Genomic DNA, 12,469 nt, shown 5'->3' with positions numbered 1-12,469 from the left:
ATTGGGTCCATCAATTCTAATTCTAATTGATATTGAAGTCAACTTTCTCAATTGTTTTACCAATTTCAATTCTATTTTATATCGAACTCTATATCATTATAATTTATATTAAATTCAACTTCTTCTATCAATTTAAATTATAATTCATATTATTTGGGATAAATCAAATTAATATTAAACTAAGTATAATTCATATCCTATTGATGTGAACTAACAAATCAAATTTTAATTAAAACTTAAATATTATTTTTAAAAAATACACATTGAATTATCAATAAAACTATATCGTTCAATCGGTAATATTGTCTTTTTCAAATATCTTTTATAGAGTTATAGTTAATCGATTAAGTAATCACCATGCTAAAATATTATTTTTTAAGGTACCAACATAATGGAGACATTATTTTTTTACCCTCAATAAAATAATAATTTTGTTATAATAATATTTTCCCCTAATCAATGCAATGTTATCACTTTAAATAAGTTTAGATGTCTAAAAAAGTTATGAACGAATACGTCTACTAATATAATTATCATGAAGTCATATCATTTAAAGTTTTAAATGAACAAAATTTAGAATTGAATTCAATTTTTTTAAAAGAAATTATATAATATTAAAAAAATCTGAGCAGTCCGTGCGTCGCACGAGTTTTAAGCTAGTATTAATAAAATTTAATTACAGAATCTACAAAGAAAATCAGAACAAAAATATATTAAACTAGCCAGCGAGCTAGCCATGACCATATCAAATAATAATACTAGAACATATTATCCGTGGCATATTCCCTGAGATATAATTAATATGAAATTTAAATTCTTTTATTACAAAAAAAATTAAATTCTTTAGTCAGTAATATTAAATTTCTTCATTATACGAAACTTTGAATATTATTATTTTAACATAACAACTATAAGTTATAGTTGCCAGGAGATTGTTAGAGTGTCGATTCAATGATTAAACTCGTGTCATTTTACGGAATGTTACGAATTTGACTCCTGATATATCCGCGTGTGATTAATTATTAGAAAACGCTAATAAGTTATAGTAATATTTTAAGGAACTGCCAGATATACTATTTTTCAATGTCTTTTTTGTCGATCTTACTATTTTCGGAAAATGTTATTGAATATATACTGCCTGTAACAAAAAAATAATGTATTTTATTAAAAAATAATTGAAATTAATTATGATTAAATATGATGTTACATACGATAAAACCGTATTTTTTGCAAAACGTAATTTTGCAAAATAGTAAAAATAAAAAAACGTATTTTTCAAAAAACCTGCTGTTTTAAGATCAGTTAGAACTCGAAACTCTGAACCAATATTGGGTTCTGACTCGATTACAAGCTGAACCACAAAACTCCCTTTATCCTTTTTTTTCAAGTTGCATATTTATTTATCTTTGCGTAAAATTATATGAATACCAAAAATACACGGTAATGTTAATTAAATTTCAAGCACTGACGTCTATTCTCGTTAGAATAATTTATTATTGACGTCTTTTACGTACAAGTACATATAATGTTTTTGTATAGGGTTTAAATAATATCAAGTCAAACAGAAATCAGAATGGCCCGGGAACATGTTGTAATTTATATATGATGCGTAACGCAAGAAGTACACAAATTTTACATATTTGCAGCAAATTCAATTTCGAAGTGACTAGTTTTAATGGCAGCGAGATTTTTATCATGCATTGGACAAAAAAACTATGGAGATTTATCGCCTACTCCACATTATCCATCAATGCCGAAAGGTGTTACACCTGAGCATGAGAAGTTGCTTCGAGGATCGGAGTCTGTTGCTTTGTTTTCGGTTATCGGAATGACTTGCTCCGCCTGCGCTGCCTCTATCGAGAAGGCGGTGAAACGCCTTCCCGGTATTAAAGATGCTGCTGTTGATGTGCTTAATAATCGCGCTCAAGTCCTGTTTTATCCCTCCCTGATTGATGTAAGTGTCCCCGTCTTTTTTTAATCGCATGTAAGTGAACCGCGACATGTTCTGACCCAGGAGGCATAATCATAAATTTTTCTTCCGTCACGAATCTGTGATCAAGAGGATAGTTATCCCCTCTTGAACCTGTCTACTTGAGTAAATTGGTGACTTTTTATGTTCTTTACTTCCATTCTTTGTTCATGTTGAAGGCAAAGCCAGAATTTTGTTATAGCTTGAGTTAAAAATTAGTTTTGATGCTAGCTGGGGCTGATTTTTTAACTACTAAAAGTATGGGGTTGAAAACATAGATTCAACTAAATTTTGAAGTTCAGCTGGGGTTGCGGTCTAGGTTAGCCAACTTAATTCCGGCCTATTGAAGAGCATGCGGTGCTACTGTAGTAGATATTTTGAAGAGACATGCATGCTTAAGTAAAAAGGGAAAAAATAAAAATGATGATGAAATAAAATGCAATTCAAGGCAATTACCCCTATTTTTTTGTGGTATAAATTTGTTTTGTGTGATGGTGAGCAGGACGAAACGATTCGAGAGACCATTGAAGATGCTGGATTCAGTGCCAGATTGATGGAAGAAGTGAATAGCGATAAATCCACAAAAGTATGTCGAATACTGATCAAGGGAATGACATGCAGTTCTTGTTCCACTACTGTCGAATCTGCTTTACAGGCTCTTCCTGGCATACACAAAGCTCAAGTAGCCTTAGCAACTGAAGAAGCTCAAGTTCGATATGATTCGAAGATTGTGACTCAGGATAAAATATTGGAGGCAATTGAAGACACTGGATTTGAGGCCATACTAGTCAGTTCAGGAGAAGATCTTAGCAGAATTGAACTGAAAGTTGATGGAATAGAAACTGATAAATGTACAAGAATCATTGAAAATATACTTAAAGCACTACCAGGAGTTGAAGATATTGGTATTGATTCTGAGCTCAAAAAGTTTTCTGTTTCTTACAATGCAAGTATGACAGGACCAAGAAGTTTCATTCAAGGCATTCAGTCGACAGGATCAGGCCGATATAAGGCATATCTATATCCACAAGGGGAAGGGGGAGGAGGAAGAGATGCGCATAAGCGACAGGAAATTAGACAATATTTTAGATATTTCCTATGGAGTTTAATTTTTACAATTCCAATATTCTTATCATCCATGGTTTTCATGTATATACCTGGAATTAAGCATGTATTGAACAGAAAAGTTGTCAATATGTTGGAGCTTGGTGGGTTAATGAGGTGGATACTGGCTACTCCGGTTCAGTTCATCATTGGCAGGCGATTCTACACTGGCTCCTATAAAGCATTAAGGCATGGTTCTGCAAATATGGATGTTTTGATTGCACTGGGAACAAATGCAGCATACTTTTATTCTGTTTACATGGTTTTGAGAGCTGCTACCTCTCCACATTTTGAGGCAACAGATTTCTTCGAGACAAGCTCAATGCTTATTTCGTTTATTCTTCTTGGAAAATATTTGGAGATTTTGGCCAAGGGAAAGACTTCTGAGGCCATTTCCAAACTTATGAACTTGGCTCCACAGACGGCAACACTGTTAACCTTAGACAGTGAAGGAAATGTAAAGAATGAGGAAGAAATAGACAGTAGATTAATCCAACGGACTGACATGATTAAGATCCTTCCTGGGGCCAAAGTAGCTTCAGATGGTATTGTTGTTTGGGGACAAAGTCATGTGAATGAGAGTATGATTACAGGAGAAGCTCGTCCAGTGGCCAAGAGACAGGGTGACACGGTGATTGGAGGCACTGTGAATGAGAACGGGGTGCTACATATTAGGGTAACACACGTTGGTTCAGAGAGTGCTTTGTCGCAAATTGTTAGGCTTGTTGAGTCGGCACAGATGGCTAAAGCTCCGGTACAAAAGTTTGCTGATCGCATCTCCAAATATTTTGTGCCTATGGTAAAAACTTTGTGATGGTTTCTAAAATAAGGAGAGTACACTATACACTTGAATTTAGGTCTCACAATTTTGTTAACGATTCTTGATTTCTGCAGGTTATCGCCCTATCTGTTATCACCTGGCTCTCTTGGTTTTTAGCTGGCAAATTTAACAGCTATCCAAAATCTTGGATTCCATCCTCGATGGATAGCTTCCAGCTTGCGCTCCAGTTTGGCATTTCTGTCATGGTCATAGCATGTCCGTGTGCTCTTGGTTTGGCAACCCCAACAGCGGTGATGGTTGGTACAGGAGTTGGTGCCACTCAAGGTATTCTGATCAAAGGCGGCCAGGCCCTAGAGAGTGCCCATAAGGTCAGACTTCAACATCATTCACTGCTAGAGTTTCATGATGATATGCTAAAGAAGATTGTATCCTATTACATTCAAATGGAATAAATTCAACCACTCCCTTTGAACTTTAAAACTGATATCAGATATCCTAGAAGATGCTATTAAGCTACCTGAAATTTAATTTCTATCATCACAGGTGAACTGCATTGTCTTTGACAAGACCGGGACTCTCACAATGGGCAAGCCACTGGTAGTTAACACAAAACTTCTTAGAAATATGGTACTTGGAGAATTTTACGATTTGATCGCAGCAGCTGAGGTAAATTCTTGGTTTATAAGGATTACATTTTTGTTCCATTGGCCTAAGAACTCATATTTACTAGAATTACTCTATTCTACAACAGCCTCGGGGTCACTAAATTAAATTGCATTAGGTCTGTCAAATGGATGTCCCTTTAAACAGCTTTTAAGCATATGACTTGCCTCAGCAATTATGTTTTTTGCTATATTTCATAAGTACTGCTACGATTAACTTGTATCAGGTAAATAGCGAGCACCCTTTGGCGAAGGCGATTGTAGAATATGCTAAGAAATTTAAAGAGGATGGGGAAAATCTTGTCTGGCCAGAAGCTCGAGACTTTGAATCTATTACTGGACATGGTGTGAAAGCCATTATTCGTAATAAAGAGATTATTGTGGGAAATAAGAGCCTGATGTTGGATCTCAACATCAGTATACCAACTGAAGCTGAGGAAATGCTCGCAGAAGCTGAAGGAATGGCTCAAACTGGGATTCTTGTATCCATAAACGGGGAGTTGACTGGAGTTGTTGCTATATCTGATCCATTAAAACCCAGTGCTCGTGAAGTCGTAACTATTCTCAAATCTATGAATGTCAAGAGTATTATGGTGACAGGTGATAACTGGGGAACTGCCAGGTCCATAGCGAAAGAAGCTGGAATTGACACAGTCATTGCAGAAGCTAAACCCGAGTATAAAGCTGAAAAAGTGAAGGAATTGCAGGTAATAAAAACTTGAAATGTTGAGGTTTTGTTTAAGAGGCTATATTTTAGAGTACGTGCCCTCTAATACTGATACAACAATAACGAGGATGCCTTGATGCAGGGATCAGGTTATACTGTGGCAATGGTGGGAGATGGAATTAATGACTCACCAGCCCTCGTGGCTGCTGATGTCGGAATGGCAATTGGTGCTGGTACAGACATTGCCATTGAGGCAGCTGACATAGTTCTTATGAAAAGCAACCTGGAGGATGTGATTACTGCCATTGATCTTTCGAGGAAAACCTTTACAAGAATCCGACTGAACTACATATGGGCCTTGGGTTATAATATCCTAGGAATTCCTATTGCTGCTGGGGTACTTTTCCCGTCTACTGGATTCCGCTTGCCACCCTGGATAGCTGGAGCTGCAATGGCAGCATCATCAGTCAGTGTGGTTGGTTGCTCTCTTCTGTTGCGGTACTATAGAAGACCCAAGAAGTTGAATTCACTTGATATTGGAGGGATAACTGTTGAGTGAGTTTAAGGTTGTGATGTAAGTTGATTTTATGCTTTTGCATGTGTAGGTAGAACTGTTATGATTATATTTAGTTCATACACTAATCAGGGTCCCTAAGTTAAGAAACAAAGATTTCATCTTTCATACTTGTTCTCGGAAAATCAGCCATTGTTCACTGATACCGAATACACCTATGCAACTAGATGCATTTCTAATCTCAGGCACAACTAAAGACATGATTTCCAGAGTCCAGATTAATTGAAAACACAGGAAAAAGAAATAAATGAGCTCTGCGTTATTTCTCTTCAACTACTAATTTATAATCTATCTTGTATCAGCCTATCTTAGAGATGGGGAAAAGACGTTACAATATAGAACAGAACAAAGTCGATGAATTTAACTCCTGCAGCAGCAGCCAGCAGCAAAACAACAAAGTCTCAGTGTAGCAGGATTCAGTGGTATGCTATTTCCTCCAATGTGTGTTAATTAAAAGCACTGTTACCGCGTCCAGAGCAAGATGCATTACCGCCAACATACATCAAATATGTGACGTGCTATTCTGCGTTTTAACCTAAACAAACTACCTTAGCAATGTCCTAATATAGTTGCCACATTTCTCCCTATCTCATCTTTTGTTTCTGCACAAACAGGAACATCTCCTATGTACATGTCAAAGAAAGCCCCTGGACATTAGATAATTGTCAATTCAGAATTTGAACATTTTTTCTATATATTATATATGATTTAGCAAGCCACAGTGGTTCCTATCTATACTCGGGGAAGAAAAATGTAAATACGGGTAGAGCAGTAGAAGATATAAAATTTGAAAGACTTACTACACAAGTCCCTGCTATGAACTGCTCCAATTTGTTGGCCTCCAACTGCATATATTATATATCTATCGTAAATCGTACTTCAGTATTTCCTCCTAACATGTAAATAACTGAACTGGACCAAGTTGGTTTATCATACTAAGTATTTGACCACGAAAAGTAGCCGATATTATCAAAGCCAAAAACTTGCGTAAAACTACAAGGGGCACAGGGCAGATGAGACTGCATTTGCACTGTAAATTCAATGGAGATAGCAAAGAGCCACCTGATATGAGGAACTTACCTTCCGTGATAAAATGACCATCCACTGTTCTCCTAAAGTATATAGTTGTTCCCTGAAAAGTGTTATTTTACCAAGTAAAATACCCTTCTACCTAGCACAAAAGGGAAATGTTAACAAGAACTACAACGCGCATCAACCTTACCGCGCGTATTGGAGCATCTTGTGAGAATAGAGAACCAAATCTTCTTAGGCATTCTAAATCTGTGTTGGGGTTTGTCTAAAAATAAATCAAAAAATTTTCAGGAGTTGGCAACCATAATTCTACAAATTTAGTAAGAAATTTCATAAGCAGATGCCTTACCTTTATCAATCGAGCTCGAAGAGATTTTTCAAAAGCACTGCAAGAAACAGAACAACAATAGAAATTGTAAGATCCTACTTTCTACCAGCTAGCTACAACAACCAGATAATTGAAGTTGGCATCTCCTACTCGAATAAGGAAAACCAGTAATAAATGGATCTCTTCTGGAATAAGATTTGGGTCAAGGCTTTTTAAGCGATTACTTCACTTATGTAAATTTTTTATATTATATATGACATAAACAATCATAAGAAACACATAGATCACTACTGGGACTAAATTATATCAACCTACTTTACAATATTTACACATATAATCAGTGGGGGAGGGAGGATTTTCAAGTGGACTCCAAAAAACAAGATCAGTGAAAAAGAAACCAAAAAGAACAATAAACAGGGAGTATTGACAGCCGGTTGATGAATCAAATTTGCACTTTGATTAAAAACAGGAAGCATTGACATGCTTTCTGGAGAAAGAAAGTTTCACTTACTTTTTAACTGTACTAACTTTTATCCCGTTAACTCTAACCACAAGTCTTACTGTCATGCTAATATCCTCCCTGTGGCAGCCACATAAGGATTTCTGATGAGAACAATGTAAAGCAGCAGCATCTTTTGTCGAAAATTAATGCAAATGAGGAAAACTTTCAGTTCACATAGCAATTAGCAATAAGATTTAAACCAGTCTACATATCTATGATTGTACATCTACACACCATATTCCACATTCTTTCTTCGAAAAACAGCCATGCCAAAAGATTTAAAGGAAAGGTCCTTGGAAAGATCAATCAGTATCTTTACTATTTCACCTCAAGCCCAGAGACTATTTTTACTGTATTCACTTAACTGAACATTACGATATTAGATGATAAAGTATTTACAAATTATAAACTTTTTTTGCAGTAAGGAACTGTTTTTTTTTTGCGCAGATTTGAAATTAACAATAATACACCAGAAATTTTTCATTACTTAATGTTCTCTATGATTTTCATATACATTGAGACTCTTACTCATGTGGTCCTGTGTAAAATACGTTGAAAATTATAGTGGTTCAAAAAAATAGCACAACTAAAATATTCTATGATAAAGATAAGATATCTTGGAGTAGCAATATCGAATAATGAAGAACACACTTTTTAATACCTGAGAAGATCTTGATAGAAACTCTGACGCTTATTTAATTCGTTAGCTGTAATAGAAGAGTACTTTGAACTCAATTTCTCACATACATCACAAGGATGAACATCTATAAGTAGAAGGAAAAAATAGTTAGTCTGTTATAAACACTCTAGTTTTGATACATAAGGAAAGAATCAACCAATAAACTACTTACAGAAACCAAACGCATACACCTTCAAAGACTTGATCTTAATTATTCTCATCGTTCTTGATCCAGTTGCAACAAGAACCTTTAGTGCAAGATAAAGAATTATATAAGGGTTGGCAGAAATTTTTGGTTTCATAGCAGAAATGCAGTGTACATGGTGTAACAGTTACACATGTCGATAATAATTGTCACATTCTTGCCTATTTTCTTTGTCTTTTGTCAGAATGAGGTTTGTTTTTGACTTGCAACTGAGGTTCATAAATGTAGATAATGGTATAGTTTTTTGTTGGTGAGGCACAGTTAGATCAATATGCTAGAATATGGAAATGAAGCTATAAAAGACCACACAAAAATGTAATAATAACCTCTGAAAGCCCGGAAGAATTGGTCTCCTGAGCTATATCGTTGTCCAACACAGTTGGGAACTCAATGCCAGTACTTGGCTCAACTCTATGACTTGAACCATTCAATTTCCCGGTGAAACAAAGATTGTCGCATCCCTGATTCTCAACTGTGCAGGGACTCTGATCTGTGTAACTCAGCACAGGTGCACTTTCCTTTTCCATTTGAAGAGATAACATATTCTCTAATTTTATGGACACTTTGTCTAATAATGGTACTAAAGCTACAGCTAATGACGGTGCAGAAATTGACTGAAGCTGTCCCGGTTGTTCACACAGTTTTCTTAGACTGGAATTTGTAAACTTGTAAAGCACAGGGACAAAAGTTTTTCCTGTTACTCTGAAAGTGCGGCCCATTATCAATATGTTATGTCTTGCAGAGGCAATGTAATTTACCCTTGTATAGGATTTACAGCTTCCTCTATTTGAATGAAGAGGTTCTCCTAGAGAGTGGAGATTACTATTAAAATTTGACCTGCTGGCAAAGCACAAAAGCAAAGCGCCGGTAAACTTTGACATACAGTTAAAAGCATCATGAATAGCCATACTCCCAGGCATGTAAAAGTATCTCGAATGGTGAAGTGAATTGTCGACAAATGAACTAACATGGGACAATAAAAACGGATGCACAAGTGATTCTGGCGGACACGCGAAAGATGACCACCAATCAAGATCCATGACCACCTGTTCCAGTAGAAAATTGATCATAAGACAAGAACATGCCATAAATACACAAATTGGTTTGAAATTGACTTGAAAGGCTTCAACTAGAACATCATCAAAGCAAAACATGGTCATTAAAGAGGACTCACAGGGTCACACCTTTACCACTAGATTATCCCCGAATCCTTAGTGCACATTTTAACAATAATTATCAAGATTACGAATTTTCCTGGAATAAAACTGAGCATTAACATCAAGAATCAATCCAAATCCATAGAATTGACATACTTGTATTCTCATAGTCAGAGCACATTGCATTTCAGAGAAGCATAATGCAAACCCAGAATTATAAAGGAGCAAAAACAATCAAAAATCATTTAGAGGCGGAAAAAAAATTAGGGGCACAAATTTTTAATTTTTTGCGGGTTTGTAATTTTTCAAGAACAGCAGAAACAAATGCAAAAAAAAAAAACAAAGAAATGGAGACTAACCTGAAAAAGATGGAATCTCTAATGCAAAGATCAAAGGCATTTGAATAATGATGATGGTTTTCTCATTAATTAGGGTTCGATTTCGATTTCAAAGAAAGTGGACATGTAATATGTGAAAGATTTATGTGAACCCGAAAAAAAAGATTTTAGAACAACCTTTTCTAGATGAAAAGGCAAAACCCCAAGACCCTAAAACTTTCTCTATATGTAATATCAAATTTACTTGGTGTGGTTTATATACGGGAGTTCATTCCTAAATTTGATTGTGTACAAGTTTTGTTGTGTGCATGTGTATGTTAATCACGTCAAGAATATTATCGGTTATAAACTAACTTGTACCAAGCCGCCAACCAACATCATCAGACATCGGCTGGGAATGACAACGGTTCGGTTCGAATCAGGATATTGTAAAATTTAAATCCAAATTCAAATCTAAATATTTTCGAGTTATCCAAATCCAAATCTGTCGGGTTTCAGATCGGATCAGATATTTTTCGGGTATTTAAGATTATGAATATTATAGTCAAATTTAATATTATTTATATATGCAAACACCATTAATTGTATTTAAATATTAGGTAAAATTAAAATACGATAATTAATAAATAGTCAAACACATTAAAAGGCATATATATTTAGTATTCCTATCACAAATGAATTTTTGTTGTAAATATTTGAAAAGTACATCTTAAATAATAAAATTTAATATCAAAATAAAGAGTTATAATTCACCAACAAACTTGACATTAATCTACTGTTACTTGAATAATACAATAAAAATATGTAAAATACATGTTTATATCAAAAATGTAATATATAATATATTATTTATGTGTTGGATTTTAATCGGGTTTGGATCGGGTTTGGATTAGGTTTTGGATTTCGGATCAGGTATCGGTTAGGTATCGTTTAAATCCAAATCCAAATTCAAAATTTTGGGTTCGGTATATTCAAAATTTCGGATTTCGAATCGGGTATCCGTCGCATCGAATTAATTTACTATCCCTGAACATCAGTTCATGTTGTTAATGAATGTGACTTGTCCCTCTCGAATCGTTAGTTTTTCATAATTCTCACAAATGTTAACGGGAACAAGAATAAAAATATAATATAAAAAAGGTATCGATAACCGGTTGAAATGGCGTTATCCAAACAATATGAGCTTAATTAATATTTTCTAATGACATATTAATATATGTATGATTTTTTTATTCAGCTAAATTACATAGTTTTAGATCAATGTTATTTCTTAAGTAAATTTAGATGTTTGAGTTGTTGAGTAATTAGTCGCTATAAAACCTTATACTCTTTAACACGGAAGATCTTATACTCTTTTAACACCGAGTAACAGAGAGGGAGAGGGACATACTTGTTGAGCTCAGATCTTTTCTGCAACAGAAATATGTTGTCATGTTCTCCACGTACAAGCAAAAAAGCCTCCTACTTATTCCGTTATAAAAAACAAATATCATCTAGATTGGATAAACCGTGAAGCAACAAAACACCTAACTAGTGTGTGATCAAAGCTATTGAAGATAGGCACATGGTGTTACGAGAGATGCTTTCTTGATGTAGTTTGTAATTTTCCTCATAAGTATTATTGTACTACACGAATTATTTCACAAAACTAGCTAAGCTTGTTCACTGCCAGTTCAGAATGATCCATAATTTGGTAGCCAAATTGCAGCTAAGCATATCTCCACGGATTACTTGGTTTCAAATTAAAATTATTTCAACTATTAGTATACTCGATTCGACTCGTTTTGACCTAACATTCTCTTAATATTTGGTGATAAATCGTTCTTCGATTCAGTTTAATTACAATACTACCACTTGTGTGTATATTTTGGACCTACAATTTAAAGATGTACTATTCAATATACACATTCACCCCTTGAAATATACATATATATAGCCATATAGGCATATCCAGCACATTTTTGTCCAAACAAACAAGTTCTGAAACCACTTTACTACAGCCCTGTAATGGCACCATTTGCCAGAAACAAACAAGCAACTCCAACCAATAGACTCAACTGCTCTAGTCCTTCAAGGATCACTAACACCTGCTCAAACTCAATGCCCCCATTATTACACTACATAAAATTAAATCCACCAGCCTATCTTAGTTTCCGCTTACTAATTAAACACGCTCACACGTCCTCTCTAATTTCCGCTTACTAATTAAACACGCTCACACGTCCTCTCTAATTTCCGCTTACCAATTAAACACACTCACACGTGTCACGTCCTCTCTTATTTCCGCTAATTAACAACATTTACACATCCACTGACAAAAAACTCCCAACCTCCCTAAATTCAATTCCAATATACAAAATCTAACAGAACACACTCACAAAACAATAAAATTCATCCGATCAAATCAAACTAAACAACATCTTCGATCTAATTATCGATATCTCACAACAATTTAACCACGAAACATTAGA

General features: G+C 34.9%; 2 protein-coding genes across 6 annotated transcripts; one reads left to right on the top strand and one right to left on the bottom strand.

Moving 5' to 3' along the window:
- Positions 1-1,568: 1,568 nt before the first annotated feature.
- Positions 1,569-5,986, top strand: LOC141684747 (putative copper-transporting ATPase HMA5). The gene is made up of 6 exons (XM_074489854.1): positions 1,569-1,954; positions 2,472-3,872; positions 3,968-4,222; positions 4,398-4,520; positions 4,744-5,223; positions 5,326-5,986. The coding sequence occupies exons 1-6, from the start codon at positions 1,676-1,678 to the stop codon at positions 5,740-5,742; spliced, it is 2,955 nt and encodes a 984-aa protein (XP_074345955.1). The 5' UTR covers positions 1,569-1,675; the 3' UTR covers positions 5,743-5,986.
- An 11-nt stretch (positions 5,987-5,997) lies between these two features.
- Positions 5,998-10,307, bottom strand: LOC141684749 (fatty-acid-binding protein 2-like). Of its 5 annotated transcripts, none has more exons than XM_074489855.1 (10): positions 10,020-10,294; positions 8,830-9,549; positions 8,471-8,546; positions 8,281-8,383; positions 7,629-7,697; positions 7,139-7,175; positions 6,980-7,054; positions 6,838-6,889; positions 6,558-6,602; positions 5,998-6,404 (listed from the first exon to the last, which is right to left on the bottom strand). In XM_074489855.1, the coding sequence occupies exons 2-10, from the start codon at positions 9,541-9,543 to the stop codon at positions 6,307-6,309; spliced, it is 1,269 nt and encodes a 422-aa protein (XP_074345956.1). In that variant the 5' UTR covers positions 9,544-9,549; positions 10,020-10,294; the 3' UTR covers positions 5,998-6,306. The 5 variants fall into 5 exon arrangements, 1 of the variants encoding a protein (XP_074345956.1); XR_012560672.1 differs by adding an exon at positions 9,678-9,757 and having other exon boundaries at positions 6,301-6,404; positions 6,558-6,889; positions 10,020-10,303; XR_012560673.1 differs by adding an exon at positions 9,688-9,757 and having other exon boundaries at positions 6,301-6,404; positions 6,558-6,889; positions 10,020-10,303.
- Between the last annotated feature and the right edge of the window lie 2,162 nt (positions 10,308-12,469).

The sequence above is a fragment of the Apium graveolens genome, chromosome 9 (assembly GCF_009905375.1).
Source record: "Apium graveolens cultivar Ventura chromosome 9, ASM990537v1, whole genome shotgun sequence".
Taxonomy (NCBI): domain Eukaryota; kingdom Viridiplantae; phylum Streptophyta; class Magnoliopsida; order Apiales; family Apiaceae; genus Apium; species Apium graveolens.
Note: the sequence above shows the minus strand (reverse complement) of the source record. Positions and strands in the feature narration are given on the sequence as shown.